We start from the raw sequence: 22,838 nt of genomic DNA on the forward strand, positions 1-22,838 counted from the left end.
TTTGGATTCCTTTGGGGATTCTTGTATTTGGTGGCACCTCCACAGAAAAAACTTGTTTACTGTACATGGCAGTGCAATCCTATGAAGAGTTACTTCTGTCTAAGATGCTACAAGGCACTTTGTTGTTTTTTTACCCTGCATGTAGAAAACTTGCACATCAGGGAGAACAGTTCCTATCCTTCCTTGTCTCCAAACTGCTGAATGACTGCATGCAGGAAGGGTGGGGGTTACATTTAAGCCTGACATCCTCCACCTGCACCCTGATACAGTCCTAGCAAGAGAGTACTGTGTGCTTTTCCAAACACGCACAATGACTTCTTATGTCAATGACTCTCGTGTGATCAGCCTTTCTGCATTGACATGTTTGGGGCAACATGAAAATCCCGCTGTTTAGAACACACATGTACACACAAATGATCAAGTGGTAAAGGTATTATGCGAGTTAACTAGTTCTACACAAGTAATCGCGGAATGATAGTCACCCACATCAGCAAGCAGCACATAACTGGAGCGCAAGTAACATCCATTGCAAACGTTGCCACACAAGAAACGTCCCTTTGCTGTCAGTTAGAAATCAACATGCAATCTGGGCAGTCCTATGTGGGTTGTAAAGATAGTCAGAAGTGAAGTGTTCGGATGCTTAGAGGGAAACAATTCTGGGGGGTCACCAGCAGAGAATGAAAAACTAAAGTAGTGGCTATTTGGGAATCAGTTGTAGCAAGAGTCGCACAGCATTAAAGGATCTTGTTGCACAAGTGGGATCATTTTACAAAGTTCGTAGCAGTAAATAGGATACAATTTCCTCAACATCGCATCTAAGGGAGAACTGGAATGGCCCGAAGATCCTGAGCAGAATTCTACATTTATTTATTATTAAAACGGTTAGAGTTCTTTCCCATTGAGGCTCAAGACACATATGCAACAGTAAAATCTGTAAGCGACATTCAACATGGGGCTTTTGCCCACCTAACACTCCCATCTCTCGGCATAACATTTAGGTACATTTATCCTATTGTGATGTCATCTCGTTGTTTGTTTCACCATTCCTTCTCCATCTTTACCACATCATTGACTGGCAGGGAAACCAACCATGTGATGACATCAAAGCACAGGTGAATATACCCTGAAGTTATTGGAAAGAGGAAAGAATTTGACACGGGGTTTCTATTTTTGATACAGTCACTCCATATTGAGTGCAATGTGTAATTCTGATGAGGGAGAGAAATTTAATACAGCCTTTCACTTTGCAACCCAAGCCATTGCTCATTATTTTTTTTTAATTATTGTGGCTTCTTAATCTCACTATTCTACTCATGAAAGCTTTTTCAAATGAGCATTTTGACTCCAAAGAGAAAAGCAGAACAGAAGTCCTCTCTTAAGACCATTAATAAAAATTGATAAAAGATTCATGAATGCTGTGTTGGGGAGTCATTCGGAAGTGATGAATTAGACTGTAAAACAAAAGAACCCAAGGAAAATTGCAGGGAGAAGCAGAACTTTTACTGAACAGCATCTTTCTTCTACACAGACCTGTATTATGCTCTTGCCTGCAAGGAGGGACATGGCAGGCTTTTTTATAGGAAACATTTCACTATATTAAGCGTCAGGGCTCATTTCGAGGGGGAACGCACAGGAACACAGTTCCAGCAGTTCCCCAAAGTGGTCACATGTCAGGTGGCCCCACCCACCTGACTCTCGGCCATTTGGGGCCCGTTTCAGCCTGGGTTGGGGCCAAAATGGCTCGGATCGGAGCTCTGACAGGTGGTGGATCACTCTCCCACTCAGCAGCGGCCCGATCCTGACCATTTTGGGCCCCTTTTCGGCCATTTTCAGCCCCTTTTTGCCATTTTGGGCCCAATTCCGGCCCTGAAAGGCCAGGATTGGGTCCAAAACAGCCAGGATAAGTGATGTCAGGAGGTGTGGCATATGCAGATCAGTTGTGCTAATGACATACTTCTGGTGATGGCGAGGGGCGTGGCATATGCTAATGAGGTATGCTAATGAGTTCCTACAGATCTTTTTCTATGAAATGGCCCCTGTTAAGCGTCATGTGGAATCCCAACTTCAATTCTGTTTGCAGAAAAAGATTGACTTATCAGTACAAAAGTGTCCCAACATGGAAATAATTCGGTTTTTTAAATGGTGGAGGGAAGATACTCACTGCTCTTCCACTCGTTCCTGCAGAATGTTTTCTAAGGTGCCCAGTTTGCGAGGGCTCTTTATATTTCGTAAGGTCTGGGTGGTCCCAAAAATGCGATGCAGGGATTTCTCCCGGGCTTCCTGAAGCTTTTCTTCAGTGACTGCGGTGGGGAAGAATTCCAGGCGAATGGTTGCCATTTTCACCTCCTGTGGGGAAATCAGGCATAAGAATGAACGAAGCTTATGAACGAATACTTAAAGCTCTCTTTAAGTATTTGAAAGGCTGTCATTTGGAGGAGGGCAGGGAGCTGTTCCAGTTGGCAGCAGAGGGTAGGACCCAAAACAATGGGCTTAAATTGCATGCACAAAGGTACAGGCTGGATATTAGGAAGAACTTTTTCACTGTCAGAGTAGTTCAAAGGTGGAATCAGCTGCCTAGCGAGGTGGTGAGCTCCCCCTCACTGGCAGTTTTCAAGAAGAGGCTGGATGAATACTTGTCAGAGATGCTTTAGGCTGATCCTGCACTGGGCAGGGGGTTGGACTAGATGGTCTGTATGGCCCCTTCCAACTCTATGATTCCATGCCTTTGCACATCTTTAGGACTCAGACCACCTTGTGATATATACAGTAATAATATTGTAAATGGTATGTCCTCTGAGCACATACAGAGCACTACCCTTGAATTAAAGAGAATGACCATAGACATCCCCAACACATTTGGGATGAAGTGGTTTCTAGGTCAGGGAGAATAATTTCAAGATAAGGCCCGCCCCTCTTTTGGGGTTTTGGTGGCAAGGGGCAGAGCGGCAAGGTTAAATCATTTAAAATATTATTCGAAAGACAGCAGAGTTCTGTGGCTGGTATAAATTAAGCAAAACAAGTAGATCATCATTTCATTTATTTTGCTTCTATACTATTTTGCCCACTGTGTCTGCTTGTCTATTTAATTAGCATTATTGATATCCCACTTTTCCAAATATAATTTTGTACAAAGTGGCTAACAGTAACAATAACGCACTAGAATCAAACCTAACAGAAGAAATCAGCAGTAGATAACTAACATCCCAGTAGCCAAATTTTAAAAATATAAAACACCAAAGAGAAAACTTTGACTCTTGGCCATTTTGGGCCCGTTTCAGCCTGGATTGGGGCTGAAACAGAACAGATCGGGCCTCTGACGGGTGGTGGATCACTCTCGCGCTCAGCAGCAGCCCGATCCTGACCATTTCGGGCCCCTTTTTGGCCATTTTCAGCCTCTTTTTGCTATTTTGGGCCCAATTTCGGCCCTGAATGGCCAGGATTGGGTCCAAAACAGCCAGGATAGGTGATGTCAGGGGGTGTGGCATATGCAGATCAGTTATGCTAATGACACACTTCCAATGATGTCAAGGAGTGTGGCATATGGTAACGGGTTATACTAATGAGTTATGCTAATAAGTCCCCCTAGCTCTTTTTCTACGAAATGACCCCTGGATGGGCTCATGGTTCCCCTGCAAGCTTCCATGGCAGAGTGGGGATTCGAACCTGGGTCTCCGAGATCCTGGACCGACACTCTGACCATAATACCATGCTGGCTAAAAAAGCACTCTGGATCAGAAAAGCCTTCATGTGCACCTGGATGTCAAAAATGAAAGTGCCAGCCAAACCTTAGTGGGGGGGATGCTATAACCAAAAAGGCCCCGTTCCAGGTCACCACCTGCCTCACCTCTCTGATGACTGGGATGGGGAGAAAAAGGGTACCCAAGCTGGATCTCAGGGAATGGAAAGACTCATATGGAACTGCCTGTAAACAGGCAGGTTCAGCAGTTGTACAGGGGCAAGGAGCTGTGCAGAACACCAAAGACTTGCCCACCACCCATAGATGAAAAATCTTAACCACCCACTCCTCTGGCTTCTGAGGGCCTTGTAGGGCTGCCAGGTCCCCTGGTGGGGGCAGGGGATTCTCCCACTCCCAGCCTCTTCCCCCCCCACCGCCGCTCACCTGGCCAGCGGGGGTTGGGGAGGCGAGGAACAGGCCTCCCGGGAATGCTCCTGGCACAGCGACATCACTCCCAGGAGTGACATCATCGCACTGCACAGGGAGTGCACGTGCAAGGAGTGAAAAAAGGTGCGCGCAGGGTCCCCCCACCTCCCACCAGGAGGGTAAAGGGACCTGGCAGCCCTACTCCGCAGGCATTTCAAGGTTCACCTGCCTCTTTTCACTTCTATCAGGGCTCAAAAAGCGAGCTTCCTATCGATGAAAGTCGAGATTTTCCAGGAGCTGCATCTAGCTTGCTACGGCTGACCAAGATGATCTTATTTTTTAGAGGAGGCTGGACAACTTCCCAGAGGTCTAGCAATGGCAGTTGCTTTGGTGGGCTTCCTGGGTTGGCTGTTCCTTTGTCGGAGGATTTTATTTATTAAAAATCACCTTTCCACCCAACACAGGGTTCTCATCTCAAACATGAACACAGCATTGAAAATACAAATACATATCAAATTGTTATGAGCCACTTTCTTTTTCAGATTTTGCCTTTAACCCTCTTCTTACACCCACTGGGTAGATCGCTGCCACCAGGAATTATATTCCAAAATAAGTAATTTAAATTTTGTTGGAAGAGGAGGATTCAGCGCTGTCCCTTTCCTCAGGTTTCAGATGAGGACGAGCCAAAGGGTTAGAAAGATAGGGAGATTAGGCATTTTATGCTCTGCCTGTCCTTTGATATGTAGATTATCATTTTCAGGACTTCCTCCTCCTGATTTCCTCCCTCTAACCTCTTCTCTTCCTGGCATTGTTCCAGGCAATATCTCTCTCCTTCTCCTCCCTCCATCTTGGAAGCATGGATGCAGGACTTGTCCTAGCATCCATGCCCATCCTTAGACTAGATAGGTAGTTAGGATCTGTCTCTCCTCCTTTCCTATCAGAGTATGGAGTTCCTACAATAAAGAACTCTTATTTCTTTTCTAAATATAAAGCAAATGTATGTTTTGTTATTTTCTCTCCTGCACACACACCAGCCAGCAGAACCAGCTCACAGCCACCTATAATCATGCTTCCTATGCCAAACAATAGACTTTGCTAGCAGCCCAAACATAGAATCATTTAATTAGGTTTCTGGGGCCTACATACAATTTATTTATGAAATTTCCCTTTAAATAATGTGCCCAAGCATCAGGCTCCTTTGTGGACTATGTGGCCCTGAGGACAGTAATGGGATGTATGGGAATCACAGATACCCAGAACAAAATAAAATTTTATTTTTACAAGAAGCATATCGGTTTCACTCTAGTATTTAAGCTTGATGGTTTCAAAGATAGTTCTCAGTTCTTAAAGTTTCATCACATAGGCTCAGTCACACAGATATACACAAACTTTCTCTCAGGTGCACAGTTTGCCTGCTTCAGATAGACTGAATGTTCTCTCTGAGGGCCAAGCTACAAGTGATGAATGATATTTGAATGGCAAATAAACAGACTCGCGTGTATTCCTCCCTGTTCACTTGCACTCCACTTGCACTCCACGTGATCAAGTGGAGCGCAAGTGAACAGGGAGGAATACACATGAGTCTGTTCACTTTCTGTTCAAGTGTCATTCATCACTTGTAGCCTGGCCCTCAGAAACACACAGTCCAGGCGTCACACAGAGTGCCCAACTGAACTAGAATGGGAATCCCCTCAGGCTTCCCCACAGGTTGCCTGCTTGGCCCAAACTGGAAGTTTTCTCTCCTCTCAGTAATGAAAACTGCTCACTCCAACCACACTCTCAGCCATCAACCAATCATCTCACTCACTCACCCCTCTTTCACTCCCCCTACTCTTCATCTCTATCACACTAAGCATTTAAAGACACACACACACATACTTAAAATCATTACACAAATATTTAAAACAATTAAATAAAACACATAAGCATATAGGCCCACAAATGGGAAGGAGGGCTCCTCCTGAGAGTTAAGAAAGGGAGCACCAAACAAAGCAAAAAAGGCTTCACCTGCTGGCTGAAGACAGAAATAGAGGGAGGCAGATGAACCTTCCTGGTGACGGAGTTGCAAAGTTTTGGTGCCGTGACTGAGGCGGCCCTTTCTTCGGTTGCCACCCATCCAGCCCAAAGTGGCAGGGGGTGAGGGTGGTGGAGAGTGCCCTCAAGTCAAAGCTGACTTATGGCAACCCCTGGTGGGGTTTTCATGGCAAGAGTCTAACAGAGGTGGTTTGCCTTGGCTGGCCTCTGCAACCCTGGTCTTCCCCAAAGGTCTCCCATCCAGCTACTAACCAAGGCCGACCCTGCTGAGCTTCTGAGATCTGACAAGATCAGGCTCACCTGGGCTATCCAGGTTGGGGTTTCATATGGGAGTAGACGGTCCTTAAGGATGAGAGACAACTTCATCTCTCAGTCTAACTCAGCACGGCTGCTTCTTTTGTTCTTCTAGAACAAATGTAAATAGGCTTGCCAACGTCGATGTTTAAACGTAACGTGCTTTTACTGATGTAGCCCACTTTGAGCCCATCTGCGGGGAGGGCGGAACACAAATCCAATTAATAACAACAATAACAACTTCTGGGTGGGGCCTGGAGAACTCCCAGAATTACTACTGTTATTACTATGAGAGCCAGTTTGGTGCAGTCGTGGTTAAGAGCGGCAGGACTCTAATCTGGAGAATCGGGTTTGATTCCCCACTTCTCCACTTGAAGCCAGCTGGGTGGCCGTGGGTCAGTCACAGCTCTCTCAGAGCTCTCTCAGCCCTGCCCACCTCACAGGGTGTTTTGTTGTGGGGATAATAATAACATACTTTGTAAACCTCTCTGAGTGGGTTTTAAGCCATCCTGAAGGGTGGTATATAAATTTGAGTGTTGTTGTTGTTATTAATGATCTCCAAATTACAGAGACCAGTTCCCCTAGAGAAAAAGGCTCATTTGAAGGATAGGCTCTACGGCATTATACCCCACTGAGGTCCCTCCCCTCTCCAAACTTCACCCTAAACAGGCGCCACCCACAAATCTCCAGGAATTTCATAACTAAGTTGGCAACCCTTCTTGAAGTGCCCATCATATACTGCCAGATCCCTTTTCCTCCCCATCACTGCCTTCCAATGCCTCTCCTGCATCTTTCCAAGTGCGTCTCACCTTCCTCTTTTTGCCTTCCTTTCTGTTCTCCTCCTCTTCCTCCTCCTGCATCTCTCCAGCTGCCACTCCGGGCTTGGCGTCTGCCCGTTGCTAAGTCAACCCAGCGGCCGATGCCCAACGCGCAGCCGTTGCTATTCTAGGATCTGCCGCTAGAGGGAGAAAGGGAGTCTGGAAAAGCGTTCTTGGCAAACCTGCTGTCTGAAGCAGGTCGTGTGAAGATGCCTTGAACCTACCAAGGTTGTGGGAAATGGCTCACGTTTAAAAAATCTATTTTAATTGATTGTAGATGTCTGTGTTTTCAAATAGTTGCTGCTATTAGCGTGTGTAATGGCTTAAGAGGGGGAGCGCTACGAAGTCCCCCAGTTTAAATCTCATCTCTCACTCACTCACTTGCCCAGCAGTGTGGTGCCGCAACTATTTGGAAATCAGAGGAGGTTTGCAAGGGGATGCATTTCTCCAGCCTCTGATTTAGCCTGGTGAATAAAACGGTTAACACAATACTGTAGAAATAGCAACAGGGCTGCAGCTGCAGCCATAGCAGAAAAAAAACCCCGGCCCCTTCTCCGGTATTAAAAGCTCCACCACCTCTGATTTCACTTATGCCTATTTCCCAACCAGAAGAGGTAAATAATACATGTATTTATTTATATTATTTATAGTTCACCTTTCTCACTGATGCTCAAGGTGGATTACTCAAGGTGAGTTAGTAGAGCCAATTTCAAGAATATTTCAATAAACAATGTAATATTTGCAAAGATTTAAAACCAGCAGATATCCAATACAGAGCTGAAGAATGCTGAAACAGAGCATAAGCAATTCTAAGACTGATACATTAAACAACATAGAACTACCAGGTAGGATCATACTCAAAGCAACCAATAGCAGGTTGCAGCTTGTAACTGCTTGTGCATTAAAAATTTCTACATTAAAAAAACTAGCATCTCAGGAAGAAGGCTGGGCTAGATTCCTTCTTCCTGCCATGTTAGTTTTCTGCATGCAAAGACCTGGAGCATTCAGCCAGGTGCACTCCCATTGCAATTTGTAGTGGTACTGCCCAGACATCTCCCTGAGAACTAGGCCTGCTTATAAGGTTTTGAAAGCTCTGTCTAAAAGTATTTCTTGCTGTGATTTGTCCCCACCTTGTGGAATGGCCTACCTGAAGCAGTCAGGAAATCTCCCTTTCCTTTAGCTTTCTGCAGCTATGCAAAACTGAATTATTCAAGAGGGCTTTTTTACTCAGATAAGAGGTCTCTACTGAAAGGATCTGACAAAGAGAACTGTGATTCTTGAAAGCTTATGCTACAGTAAAGTTGGTTAGTCTTAAAGGTGCTACTGGACTCTTCGATTTTGCTACTACAGACTAACACAGCTAACTCCTCTGGACTGAAAGGAAGTGATCTCAAAGAGGTGCATCAGTAGATATAGGGACTTTACTACTATGTACTGTTTGTTGCTGTACATACGATCCTATTGGGTAGATCCTATGTTGTTTAATATGTCAGTTTTAGAATTGCTTATGCTCTGTCTCAGCATTTCTTCAACTCTGTATCGGATTTCTGCCGGTTTTAAAAATCCTTGTAAATTTGCATTTATATACTTCATTACACTGTATACTGAAACGTCTTCGAAACTGATTGTATTGACTCACACTGTGTAACTGCCTTGAGTCTTAGTGAGAAAGGCAGACTACAAATGATATAAATAATCTTGGTCATAGATCCAGAGGAGTTAGCCATGTTAGTCTGTAGTAGCAAAATTGAAAAGAGTCCAGTAGCACCTTTAAGACTAACCAACTTTACTGTAGCATAAGCTTTCGAGAATCACCGTTCTCTTCGTCAGACGCATCTGATGAATCACAGTTCGTCAGATGCGTCTGACGAAGAGAACTGTGATTCTCGAGAGCTTATGCTACAGTAAAGTTGGTTAGTCTTAAAGGTGCTACTGGACTCTTTTCAATAAATAATCTTGTGATTCAAAAAAAAAGTAACTGTTGCCTCTGGCGTTTGCATGGATGGCGGGCGGCGTACCAATAAGAAGTACCACCGGCATTCGCTCCCGAGCCTTTCACTATCACTACGGCCGCTGTTGCTACTATCAGTTTAAAAAACAGCTGCCCACAACAAAAATGGCGTCACAGCCGTTTCGCTCGCCGGGTAAGGAATGAGCCTGCCAGGACTTTGGGGATAGGCCACCGCCGGTGATGACGTCTAACGGCAGCTGACAGCGAGGCCGCCTTCCTCCTCAGTTTGTGGCCGTCGCCCGGAACGAGAACACCTCAGGCCGCCCGGGGGGCGGTAAAGATGCTGCCCGTTCAGCCTCTCGGGAGGCTCATAGGCAGGGCCGTGAGCCACCGCAAGGACGAAGCGGTCGTCGCCGGGAAGCGAGTGTTGGTAAGCGGCGGCGGGGAAGGGAAAGGAAGGTACTCTTCCGGTTCGGAATAACTACTTCCGGATTGCGAAGGCGAGGGTTGGCCTTTTTTTAAAAAACAAAGGCGCCCCAGAGAGTGTGGTTGCCAACCTCCAGGTGGGGGCTGGTGGTCTCCTAGAATTAAGGAGGTCAGAAAGGGGCTGGTCTTGAAGGTAGATTGTGCGACATTGTGCGACCCCACCGAGGCCCCGCTCCAAACCCCGCCCCCAAACATCCAGGAATGTCACATCCCAGAATTGGCAACCCTACCAAACAGAAAAGCTCTACAGAGCCCTTATCTTCTGGTTCTCATTTTAAAAACCTTCCATATGCGTAAAGTTGCCAGCCTCCAGGTGGTAGCTGAAGATCTCCTGGAATTGATCTCCAGGCAACAAAGATCAGTTCCCCTGGAGAAAATGGGTGCTATGAAGAGTGAACTCTGGCACTATACCCCACTGAGCCCTCTCCAGGCTCCACCCCTCAAATCTCCAGAAGTTTCTCACCCTGGACCTGACAGAATGTATGCGGGGCAAGCGGTCTGCCTGCAAGGTCTGGAATTAACGCCTGTCTGGTGTGGCTTAGGGTCTTCTAAGCTGGAACTTTGCCTACCTTGCAAGAGTGGGATCTTCCCCCCTCTGCCTTAATTCATCCAGGCTAATGGCAGCCCTCTTGTGCTGGCCTCATGTGAGGATCTCCATTAGGGTTGCCAGCTCCAAGTTGGGAAATTCCTGGAGATCTGGGGGGTAAAACTTGTAGAAACCTGGAGAAAGTGGGGTTTGGGCAGGGAAAGGACCTTGGTGTAATTCCATAGACTCCATCCCCCAAAGTAGCCATTTTATCCACTGATTTCTGTGGCCTGGAGACCAGTTGTAATTCCGGGAGATCTCCAGCCACTGCCTGGAGACTGGCAACCCTAATCTCCATTCTGTCTCGCTTGAAGCATTACTTGACAGATCAGAAAACCCTATAAATAATAATACAACTGCGCCCTCTATTCCATACAGAACCTTTTTTGCCAAATCCTCGCTTTACCTGGGTCGAATCCACATTACTCAATCTAAGTTGCATGTTCCCCGCATTCTCCACACAAACCCGAGTGCCGGTCACATTACCTCATTAAACAGACGCATTTCATTCGCATTTCTCCCGAATATGTGGTCACAGGTTTTCATCGGGAGTTTCACGGTGGACGTGAACGGGCAAATGCGCAATTTACGCAGTTTTTTAAAAAAACCACCACCCCTTCCTGTCTCTCCGGCCGTTCCGAGAGTTCCTATTGGCTGATTCAACTTTCAAGTGCTCCGTAGTCTGCAAAAGACTGTTTTTGACTTCATAGCGTTGGATTTATTGATCATGTTGTTTCTAAATCAAATCTGGTTGTTTGAAAAATCATTTTGGGGTGAATCCCTCCTCAGAACGGACTCACGAAACATCCTTTTTAACTGTTTTTTATTTTTCTCTGGATTACTGTGATATCGAAATTACGGTGAATCAATCATTCGAATTTAAGAAAACACAAGAAAACCATTTCTGATACTGAGGACTAGACCGTTGAGTTATTATGGCATATGTTATTAGTTCATGGACAGTGGAGGGGGCTGCAGCAAGGAAAAAAAGAGAGGGTCAGAAATGTGGTGCATGAGAGACAGATATCAGGAACAGGATTGTCGCTTCATTGATGTTTCCTTATAAGGCGAGATCGAAATAACGGAAAAGTCCGTTCAAAAATTTTTTTTTTAAAAAATGCGGATATTCCAGTCGCTGTGTGACCGTAGGAGCGCGCGAGAACAATGCATTTGAGGATGGAATGTGAACGGAGGGGAGAAATTTGCGAATTGAAGACAAATGCAAAAATACCGGGAAAAATGTGGGTGAGAAGTGAATGTGGATTCAGCCCTGGCTTGCTTTACATTTAGCTTAATATAAAGCATATCAGAACGAGCGTCGCGTTCCCTTCTAGCCCCTGATGGGTTTCTTTTTGCAGGTGGCAGGACTGGGAAATTATGGCCTGAGAGGCACCCGCCACAGCGTGGGGATGGCCATCCTGAACCACCTGGCTAACAAGCTGAGCGTGGCTGACCAGTGGAAAACAGACCGGCGCTGTTGCGGGGATGTGGCCATTGCCCAGCTGGACAATGTGGAGCTTGTGCTGATGAAACCCCGCAGGCTCATGAATGTCAATGGCCTCTGCGTAGCCGGCGCTGGTGAGAGAAATACTTTCCTTGTCCTCGCAAAAACTTGTGTCTTGGGGAGACCCAGGTTCAAATCCCAGAGCAGGTGCTCGAAAGCAGCACCTCTGCAGCTCTTATGGGACCTTTTTAGCCCTGGTGAAAACCTGCAAGTTCGTCCCTCTGATTCATCCCACAGGCACTTGGGAGATTCAGAGCAGTGCTACTCACTCACCCTGTGACTCACAAAGAGCCACATTTGCAATTACCATCAGTCACAAGTACTTCATGATGACAGTTGGGCACCCTGTGCGCCACTGCCTCCAAACACACACACAGTAATATACAGGGGTCATTTTGTAGAAAAAGAGCTGGTGGAACTTATTAGCAGGGCTCATTTCGAGGGGGAACGCGCAGGAACGCAGTTCCGGCAGTTCCCCAAAGAGGTCATATGTCAGGCGGCCCCGCCCACCTGACTCGGCCATTTTGGGCCCGTTTCAGCCTGGATTGGGGCTGAAACAGCCCAGATCGGATCTCTGACGGGTGGTGGATCACTCTCCCACTCAGCAGCAGCCCAATCCTGACAATTTTGGGCCCCTTTTTGGCCATTTTCAGCCCCCTTTTGCTATTTTGGGTCCAATTTCGGCCCTGAATGGCCAGGATTTGGTCCAAAACAGCCAGGATAGGTGATGTCAGGGGGTGTGGCATATGCAGATCAGTTATGCTAATGAACCACTTCTGGTGATGGCAAGAGGCGTAGCATATGCTAATGAGTTATGCTAATGAGTTCCTCCAGCTCTTTTTGTACGAAATGACCCCTGCTTATTAGCGTAACTCATTAGCATATGCCACGCCTCTTGCCATCACCAGAAGTGTGTCATCAGTATAACTGATTTGCGTATGCCACACCCCATGACATTACCTATTCTGGCTGTTTTGGACCAATCCTGGCCACTCAGGGCCAAAATTGGGCCCAAAATGGCAAAAGGGGGGCTGAAAAAAGGGGCCCAAAATGGTCAGGATTGGGCCACTGATGAGCGGGAGAGTGATCCACCACCCGTCAGAGGCCTGATCCATGCCGTTTTGGCCCCAATCCAGCCTGAAATGGGCCCAAAATGGCCAAGAGTCAGGTGGGTGGGGCCACCTGACATGTGACCTCTTTGGGGAACTACCAGAACTGCGTTCCTATGCATTCCCCCTTGAAATGAACCCTGGTAATATAACTATTAATATTGTATGTAACTATAACTTTAAATTACTCAAGTACCTCTGTGCATTTAGGATTGTCTCTCTCCACCGCTGTTGAACCTGAGCCAGCTTTTGTGCAACTGGAGTAAGGGGAAGGGCTTCTCTTTCTACCTTCCCACTCTCTCCTGGCATGAGGCGCAACAGATCAGGCAAAAGAGTGAGAGGAGGAGGTGCCTGGAGGAGGCTGTGGAGGACAGGAAGTAAAATCACCACCTCTCCAGTATGGTCAGCTTGCTCTTTTCTTAGGTGGCTGCAGTGGTGGAGTCAACTTGCTTTCCTCCAGGCGGTTCCTCCAGTGAGATTAGAGCACAAAAAAGGGGAGGGGTATTGGAGAGGATGGGCTTTTTATTTTAATCCTTCCAGTGAGACCCACAGATCACCCGGATACCAGCACCTTCAGCAGCTGCTGTTTGAAAGGAATCACCTACCAACCACAGCTCTATCCATCAATGACCTTGCTCACTTTCCCAGAACATAAGAAGAGTGCCATATTGAGGAAGAGCCAAAGGAAGCATATCATACAGCCACGTGTGGATCCTGAGTAGGATTGCAAGGTCTCCCTGGCAACTGGTGGGAGGGTGAGGGGAGGCCCACTACTTACCAGTGTAAATCTTCACACACACACTCCCAGCCAGCTCATGATGACATCACTTCCAGAAGTGACGTCATTGCACACTGGATGGGAGCTGGCTCACAGTTAAAGAACTGGCCCCGGCGAAGTGTGGGAGCACTTCTGCAGCCAGCACGATGATGTCACTTCCAGAAGGGAGATACCACACGCTGGCTGGGAGCAAGCTCACCAGCCAGGAGCACACTGCCCATTTTCCTGGGTGGACTGCCAATGGCAGACACTTACTGGGCACTTGCTGATTGATGGTCAGTGAACAGCAGGGCAGAGGGGTTGACTGCTGGGAGTTTTCTTGGCACTGGCGGGCAACAGGCATGCCTATTCTTGAGCCTCAAAGTATCACTGGTTTACCTTTAGCTGGAGATGTTGGGTTAATCTACCATTTCCCTGCAGCATTGCTGCAGCTTCTTGGGTGATCCCTCATTTCATGGTGGGAAGAGTGCTGGTTGGAGCAAAGCACTGACTCTTTGGTGTTCTTTTTTTGATCCACCACTATGGGTGAGGCATTGAGACACCAAAGAGCACGAGAAATATCCTTCACCCTCTTTCACCCACTCTGGAGGCCACTGATAAGGATGCAAAATTATCTGTTCTTCCTCCTTAGGCACAATTGTGTAGTTCCAGCTGTGCCCTGTAGAGGGCCAGCTTGTCTCATTCTGAGTGTATATTATTACTGCAGAGCACATCGGCCATTAGTGTAATGCCTGGAAACACTGTTGTAAGAAATCCCCTATCTAGGCCTATAAGGATGCAGTCAGACATGCTTTTAAAGATTAAGGTCTAGTTCACATCTGCAGAATGAGGTCCCTGCAAGTAAAAAACCAGCAGCGCAAGGAAAGAGAAAGGACAGAATGATTCTCCGTGCTATGCTATTTGCATGGAGCTTGTCGTGCAAAAGAACATTCAGAGGTGGACTCCACCACTTACAGCCTAAAGTGACGCAGCCCGTTCTGCTACCGCACGGCTCTGCGGTTTCATTCTCCTGCATGAGTTGACAAGGCCTAAGTCTCACTGAATGGAGCGGGACTTACTTTTGAGCGTACATGCAGAAAACCGCTCCAGGACTAGCAGAGACTAATCTGGCCTCTGTTTCCCTCCCCCACCCCATTGATAGTTTCCTTGAGATTATTGTTTTAGGTACAAGGCAGCACCTGTGATTTTCTTTTCTTCCACTGATGTTAGTTTCTTTCCTGTTAAACCAGTTTTCTTAACCACAGTTTAATCCTGGTTATTTGGAAAGAAAGTAACATCAATTTGTGAAGATGCTTGCGGTTAGACATTGCAACAGATTGGTGTTCATTTAAGAGTTTGGTCTTCAATCTTGTTTCACTGCATAAGAGGGAGGGACCAGCAGTTAACCAAGTTCATGCCTGCTGCATGAATCTGGTTAACAAAAACCAATTTATTTGTGGCATCTGAAGGGACCCTCATTCTATTGGCATGTGATTTTCCCCACTTGGGGCAAAAATGCAGTCATCATCTCTCTTACTGCTGAAATTAATGCCCGCTTTTGATGTCAGTTGCTTATGTGATGGAGAGTGCCCTCAAGTCAGAGTTGACTTATGGCGACCCCTGGTGGAGTTTTCATGGCAAGAGACTAACAGAGGTGGTTCGCCATTGCCTGCCTCTGCAACCCTGGTCTTCATTGCAGGCCTCCCATCCAATTACTGACCAAGGCCAACCCTGCTTAGCTTCTGAGATCTGATGAGATCAGGCTCACCCGGGCTATCCAGGTCAGGGCACATACATAATGTGGCTTTAAAATGACACATTATGTAAAAAGGGTGTACAATCAAATTCCAGAAAGGAAAGAGGGTGAACGGAGAAAGCTTGTGATGCCAGCATAGAAAAAATGGAAAGGAACGTGTTGGTACATTGATCACGCTGTTTGCAGCATTTGCGGGCCACAAGCCACTCGTTTTCCACTGTCACGGACTGCCTTGCCTTTGACAAATCACGTTTCCTTTGCCCTCGGATGCGTGCTGCATGCAAATTGCATCCCTTCCCTCCCTTAGCAGTAGAAGAGAGTAACAGACTTTTCCACCTGATCTCACCTCCTGGATCTTCTTCTTTGTTTTGAAGCGGAAATATACAATCTGAGCACGGAGGATATTTACTTGGTTCATGATGACCTGGACAAGCCCCTGGGGAAGGTTGCATTGAAGCTGGGAGGCAGCGCAAGGTATGTCCCTTTTCCTGTAGGGATTCTCACGTGTTACATCAGTCTCCTTGTACAAATGAGAGGCGTTAGTATTTTAAGGAAGCTATATGAAGTGTAACCACACTAAAGGGAGAAACCTGACACCCACAAATGATGGGAAATAATTACAAAACCTGTTTGACAATATACACGCATACACCCAACTATAAATAGTCATTGACTACTCGCAAGAATACGTGAATAGAAAAAATACATGAGATCTGAATAACATCATAGAAAAAAGCCACAGTTTTAAAATCTGGAATTCTAATGAATAAATACAATGGCTAGCATTGTATTTCAAATTATCTTCTTCAGATAAATGAATGTTATTCTTATCTCCAGAAAATGCTGCTTTTTTTCTTGCATAGAACCCCCGTTGAAACACAAAGCTGAAATTAGCCAGTTTCTTTCAGAGCCAAACTACAAGTGAGGAATTACACTTGCCTGGCAAGTGAACAGACTTGCATGTTTTCCTCCCTGTTCACTACATGATCAAGTGGAGCACAAGTGGAGGGCAAGTGAACAGGAAGGAATACACGTGAGTCTGTTCACTTGCCAGGCAAGCGTAATTCCTCATTTGTAGCTTGGCTCTGAGTCTCAGGTCTGTGCAATGCAAGCTGTGATCTTGCTTTCATTACAGCTCCAGCTTTTGGAATTGTGGCTGCTTTTGTATGATGTTATTCAGGTCTCATGTATTTTTCTATTAATATATTCTTGCAATATATTAATATTTGTATTAATAGATTAATTCTATTAATATTAATTCTTGCAGTAGATTAATATTTATATTCTGGGTTATGTTTGTATATTTTCAAATAGATTTTGTAATTATTTTTCATTATTTGCGAGTGTCAGGTTTTTTCCTTTAGTGTAGTTACACTTCCTATTGGTTGTTTTGGAAAGTTGCCTTTTTCTTGTGATACTTTAAATAAGGCAGTAGGTCTGCTTCTCAGGGCCAAGCTACAAGTGACGAATGACACTTGCCTGGCAAGTGAACAGACTCACGTGTATTCCTCCCTGTTCACTTGCCATTCACTTGCGCTCCACTTGGCAAGTGAACAGGGAGGAATACATGTGAATCTGTTCACTTGCCAGGCAAGTGTCATTCGTCACTTGTAGCCTGGCCCTCAGCATTACAGTTAAGTACCCCAAATTACAGCCCAGAAACAAAGTGACATTACACCTGAGGCCTGGCTTCTTCCTGCTTCCTGGGAGGAAGTGTAAATATCCCACAAGCAACTGCTGTTCCAGATCCACCAGTAGGGGCTAATATATTGGAAGTTGGGGTGGAGAAGGGAAGAAGAAATTTAATATTGCATTTTGAAAGGTTGTAAAATGCTTAGAATATCCTATATTGCTGAAAATCAGATATAAATACTTAACCCCACCACTACCCTATCGCATTCATCACATTTTTTAAAAAAATCTGCCCTTCCTCCAAGGAGCTCTGGGTGGTTTACCCTCCTTTATTTTATCTTCACAACAACCCTGTAAAGTAGGTGAGGCTGAGAGAGCAAGAACACCAAACAAACTTTCATGGCTGAGTGGGGATTAAACCCTGGGCTTCCCCAGTCCTAGTCTGACACTGTAACCATGACACCACACCTGAGAAGGCCCTTCTGTTATTTTTATTTCCAAATAGAGGCTCTGTGCCTTGCACCATCTGTGCAGCAGGCAGAAATCCAACTGGAAAAGCTATCCCTGCTGCTGCCTCTCCTCATTGGGCCAAGCTGAACCTGTTGAATTTCTGCCTGGTGACCTTACTTGCCTTTAAGAGAGTATTAACTCCTACCGGACAAGCAGCCATTTTGCCAAGCTGCATTATCTGGTTAGAAGCCACCCAGAAGGTTTTGCAGACAAGTAACTTGGACTGTTGCATTTAGTCAGCGTTGATGGATCTCTGCAAGGAATCAGATTTCTTTGCAGAGGAAGCCTGATGGGGGATTTTTATGTCTTGCTTTTTCTTTCAGAGGCCATAACGGCGTCCGTTCCTGCATCAGCTCCCTGAGATCCGATGTAAGTCTCTGCTTTGGCCCCAAATCCTCACTGCAGCAAGTGTCAGGCTGTGTTCACTGCCCTGACACGAGGCATTGACTGTGGTCCAAGAAGGGATTCTCGCATATTAGCAGATGGGGGCTGTTTGCTGCTCAGCTTTCCCTGGGCAGGAACCCTCACGCTCCCATCCCGTTCAGTTCGCTTAGTCTTGGGACACGGAGGCGGTTCCTTAAAGTGGAAGCAGATGGGCTGGCTTCAAGCCCAGGGCACCAACTTGAAAACATTGATGTGTTGTCAGACAGATGTGTCTCCAACCTCATGTTTAGCTGGCGTTTGATTTCCAGCTGCCTCAAGGGGAAGGGGGTACAGAGAACTGTGCTTCAACTAGAAAAAGTCGTGCTACAACCCAGTGGCTAATAATGGGCATCGAAGCATCTCAGGGTGGAGGTAGAGTGAGGGTCCATCCAGCTGTTTCAGGTTTGGAATGGGAGGTGCCGAGTTGTGTGTGGCGTTTAGGCAGGGCATGTCTCAGCCTTTGGCTCACACTGCCTGCGTATGCAATAAGCAAGCCCTGCCCCGAACCATTGCTTTCTCATTTCTTCTGTACTGCTCCAGCGCCCCACCACCTTGGCTTCTCTGTCACCATCTTCTCACTCCTCTCTATTTCCACACCAAGATGCAGAGTTGATTATTAAGGCAGCCCTTCCGAGGGCAGTGACCGGAGGGGGGCAGGATGTGCACGGCGGGGGGATATGCAGCTTGCACCTTCACCCAAGACCCACATCAAAAGTGATGGTAGTCACAAAACCCACCTGTTGACATGAAAAGCTTGCAATTTTTTTTAAAAAAAATGTTTTTTCACATTGCACTTTGGCTTCATTATCTCACACACTTCACACATACAGAGGAGTTTGCTGTGCTAGTCTGTAGTTGCAAAATAGTAGAGTCCAATAGCACATTTAAGACTAACCAGGGCTTTTTTTCAGTGGGAACACAGTGGAATGGAGTTCTGGCACCTCTTAAAAATGGTCACATGGCCAGTGGCAATCACAACTCCCCTCTGTCTGGAGATCAGGGGGCAGGGCCACCGGCCATGTGACCATTTTCGCCGAGGGCAGTTTAAACTTTAAAAAACTCCCCCCTTGTTCCAGCTGACCCGAAGTGACGTCATTGTACAGTCTTGAGTTCCACCAACTCTTTTCCCAGAAAAAAAGCCCAGAGACTAACCAACTTGATTGTATCATAAGCTTTCGAGAACCAGAGCTGTGGTTAGTCTTAAAGGTGTGATTGGACTCTTTACTATCCCTCATATACAGACAGCATTTTTTTCCAAGCTCAGATTGTAGCACTTTACAGAATAGAATTTAAAGGTCCAGATCATGTGGAACCTGAACCACGGGAGGCGGCCTCGTCCTGAATGAGACCACCAGTCCCTCAGAGTCGGTCTTGTCTGCTCAGATTGGCAGCAGCTCTCCAGGGACCTCAAGCAGAGGTCTTTCGCATAGCCCGTTGCCTGGTCCTTTTAACTGGAGATGCTGGAGATTGAACTTGGGACCTTCTGCAGGCCAAGCAGATGCTCTACCACTGAGGTCCTCCCCAGTAATATAATAAAAATGCTCTCACAAATAATCAATCGAACCTTCTGTGACTTGCACCTAAAATCTGACTCCTCGGCCACCCTCATGGAAGGCTGGTCCTGAGCAACAACAACTACTACTGCACTTATATACCACTCTTCTAGACAGATCAGTGCCCCACCCAGAGCGGTGAACAAGTTAGGGTTATTATTATCCCCACAATGCAGCTGGCGCTGAGAGGAGGGGCTCATCCAAGTCCACCTACTGAGCTCATGGCAGGAGTGGGATTCGAACCAGCAGAATGCTGATTCGCAGCCAAACCACTTAACCACTGTGCTCCAGCAGCTCTGACACAGCTTGTCTTCCCTAATGTCAATTGTTAGCTCATAGATCAATATTTACTTACTTAGCTTATTGTACCCCCTTTTTGCAGCACAGTGGGGACCCAAAATGGCTTACATCATTCTCCCCTTGTCTATTTTATCCTCACGACAACCCTATGGGGTAGATTCAGATGAGTGTGCGTGACTAGCCCAAGGTCACCCAGCAAACTTCTACAGCAAAATGGGAATTCGAACCTGGGTCTCCCAGATCCTTGTCTGACACTAATCTGTACACCACGTTTCCTTACCAGCGGTCCGCTCTGAATTGTGCAGGCAGGCAGTCCCCCGATCATTCTCCAGCATCTCCAGTTAAAGGATTTCTGGCTGCAGGTGCGAGATGGGGGGCGGGGTGGGGGGGGGAGGAGAACTTTTTCCACCTGAGAACCCAAAGACCCACTGCCAGTCAGCAGCCAAGGCAAGCAAGGGGGAAAGATGCCGTGACGGACTAACTAAATAAAGGGAACAAAAAAGAGTGAAAAATGAAGTAAAGCAGTGGGGAAAAAATATTAGAAAAACTTGAGAAATCATTTATTGGTTTCTAAATAATAAGGAAAATTCATACAATCAATATCCAATGAGGATCAATATCCACAAGGAGGATTTTGCTAGCTGCCCATAGCAGTTGCATTTGGAAATATTATGAAAAACCTTCCTGAGAACGAATGTTGGACTTGACTCTTCCGGATATTGATTATATGAATTTTCCTTATGTGATCGATTCATTGTCTTGTTGTATCATATCTGACTATATTTATTATTGTATAGTATTTAAGGCGGTTCTTTTTTTTTTCCAAATTTTTTTTATTGGATTAGATTATAATATTATTCAAAACATACACTACCTCCTTATAGATCTTTTTCTAACCCCCTCCCTTTCCTCCCCCCTTTTTGTTGACTTCCAACAATTTTCCAACCCTAAGTCTATCTTATTATTTAATTACGTAATATCTCATATATCCTATTATACACACATTTAATACTCTTTTCTCTCTTTTTTTCTTTTTTTTCCTTTTTTTCAATCGATTCATTGTCTTGTTGTATCATATCTGACTATATTTATTATTGTATAGTATTTAAGGCGGTTCTGATTTGTTCTGCTTATTGGAATTCGGAATATATAGAGTACGCACGGTCGCTTTATGTACAGGCCACAGCACTTTGTATATTGTCTAACTGTTTACAAGTATTCTGCACCTTTCAATTGATTTTTGAATTGTATGTGCGATTTGGATTACCTGTTTCTTGTTAGACCTTGTTGCCTTCTGTTAAAATAATATCCCTTCCCCTACATGCATTAAATGATTTCTAAAGTTTTTCTAATAACTTATTTTTACTGCTTTACTTGATTTTCCACTTTTTTGGTTACCTTCATTTAGTTAGTCTGTCGTGGCGTCTTTCCCCCTTGCTTGCTTTGTTACCGTGACGCTCTCTTTTTCTAATCAGCAGACAAGGCCAAGCGAGGTAGACTTGCCAAAGCAACGCCCTCCGTTCCGCGTGTTCTGACTCCCCCTCTCTCATTCCATCACTTCTCCTCCCCAGTGCATGGTCCGACTAAGGATCGGCATCGGCCGCCCAGTAGGGGAAGCTGCAGTGGATCGCTACGTTCTGGGCAGGTTCAGCAGCGCTGAGCAAGAAGTCCTCCCACAAGTTTTCGAGCAGGCCGTTGAGATGCTACTAGAACACATCAAGCAGAGGGAAAACACCAAGGAGGACCTGGCGGCTTCTGGGGAACAAATCCGAGCCCCTCTGGAGATGGAGGGGGCATGACCATCTTTAGCCATTATAGCATTCATTAATCTGTCAACCACAAAAACAAACAAATGTGCAGTTGTAGTAGAGCTTCTTTCTGACAGACTATGATTTCTTGGCTGGGCCAGCTTTTGGGGTGTCGTTTGAAAGGACTAAGGTTACTAAGAATCCAAAGAGCTTCCAGAACGATGGCAGAAAGCTGATCTAAAACAATCAGACCTCTGCCTTGAAGGGACGGGAGTTACAAGAGGTAGGCAAGGTGGCAGGTAATCCCTGTGTTTGGGTTCTTACCATGGGGGACAGAACTCAGCAGCCTGAGACTCTTAGTTCTGAGTAATTGGGCGGGGGGGTGGGGTGGAGAGCAAGAATCCAGTAGCACCCAGGGGTATTTTTCTGGGAAAAGAGGTGGTGGAACTCTCAAGAGGGAAATGAGAAAGAAACACACGGAATTCTTTGAAATAATATTATTTTCACACGCACTTGCCAAGTATTTTCAAGAGGTGCCGGAACTCCGTTCCACTGCGTTCCCACTGAAAAAAAGCCCTGGTAGCACCTATAAGACTAACAAAATGTGTGGTAGGGTAGGAGCTTTCGTGAGCCACAGCTCACTCCTTCAGATACAGCTAGAATGTGAGTCCATCTGTCCTTATATCGTGGAGAGTGGAGTGATTACAGAAGCCGAATGACAATAGCAGTCATGATTGGATAGGGTGGGGTATGCAGAGGGGTAGTGGGTGTGGAGAAATCAGCATTGGTAATGAGACAGGAAGCCTAGGTCTTGATTCAGTCCAGGTGGATGCATTGTCTTGAGCTTCATTATCAGTTGCAATTCAGTAGTTTCTAATCTCCCTTTGAAATTCCTCTGCAGGAGAACTACTACTTTTAGATCAGCAACTGAATGTCCTGAAAGGTTAAAATGTTCCCCCGCTGACTTTTGAATGTTTTGGTTTCTGAGGTCAGATTTATGTCCATTAATTCTTTGTCAAAGGGACTGGCAGTTTGTCCAATGAAGAGGATGGAAGGGCATTGCTGGGGCGGAAAAGACTCTTCTAGTCCCGAAAACCCAGATGAAAAATCTGTAAGCAGTGCCTGATTGACCTCTCTGAAACTACAGGGGGTGCGACTTTAGTACTCAAGCCTCTTTTCTTGTCCTTCCTTGTGAAAGAACAAATTAGGCAAAGTAGGAAAACACACTCTGTATACTTTAGAGCCAAGAACTTGGATGTTTCATAACACCGAAAA

General features: G+C 45.9%; 2 protein-coding genes across 2 annotated transcripts in view; one reads left to right on the top strand and one right to left on the bottom strand.

Annotated features, from left to right (window-relative positions):
• Window positions 1-7,290, bottom strand: part of TTC16 (tetratricopeptide repeat domain 16) — a 41,932-nt gene extending 34,642 nt beyond the window's left edge. Inside the window, exons 1-3 of the mRNA XM_054997271.1 lie at window positions 7,240-7,290; window positions 4,121-4,210; window positions 2,162-2,346 (exon numbers count right to left, since the gene is read on the bottom strand). Of these exons, the coding sequence (XP_054853246.1) occupies window positions 2,162-2,346; window positions 4,121-4,210; window positions 7,240-7,290 (326 nt within the window). The remainder of the gene's footprint in view (window positions 1-2,161; window positions 2,347-4,120; window positions 4,211-7,239) is intronic.
• A 2,190-nt stretch (window positions 7,291-9,480) lies between these two features.
• Window positions 9,481-21,685, top strand: PTRH1 (peptidyl-tRNA hydrolase 1 homolog). Its single transcript, XM_054998219.1, has 5 exons — window positions 9,481-9,629; window positions 11,630-11,849; window positions 15,772-15,871; window positions 17,863-17,908; window positions 21,387-21,685. Exons 1-5 carry the CDS (start codon window positions 9,540-9,542, stop codon window positions 21,612-21,614), a joined length of 684 nt encoding a protein of 227 aa, XP_054854194.1. The 5' UTR covers window positions 9,481-9,539; the 3' UTR covers window positions 21,615-21,685.
• The last annotated feature ends 1,153 nt before the right edge of the window (window positions 21,686-22,838 follow it).

Source organism: Eublepharis macularius, chromosome 14, assembly GCF_028583425.1.
Source record: "Eublepharis macularius isolate TG4126 chromosome 14, MPM_Emac_v1.0, whole genome shotgun sequence".
NCBI classification, from domain to species: Eukaryota; Metazoa; Chordata; class Lepidosauria; order Squamata; family Eublepharidae; genus Eublepharis; species Eublepharis macularius.

What these genes read in the sequence shown, in the direction of transcription:
- PTRH1 (XM_054998219.1), top strand. Translation starts at nt 9,540, where the DNA reads ATGCTGCCCGTTCAGCCTCTCGGGAGGCTCATAGGCAGGGCCGTGAGC. An exon ending in TCGCCGGGAAGCGAGTGTTG is followed by an intron (nt 9,630 to 11,629) that starts GTAAGCGGCGGC and finishes TTCTTTTTGCAG; the next exon opens with GTGGCAGGACTGGGAAATTA. An exon ending in CCTCTGCGTAGCCGGCGCTG is followed by an intron (nt 11,850 to 15,771) that starts GTGAGAGAAATA and finishes TTTGTTTTGAAG; the next exon opens with CGGAAATATACAATCTGAGC.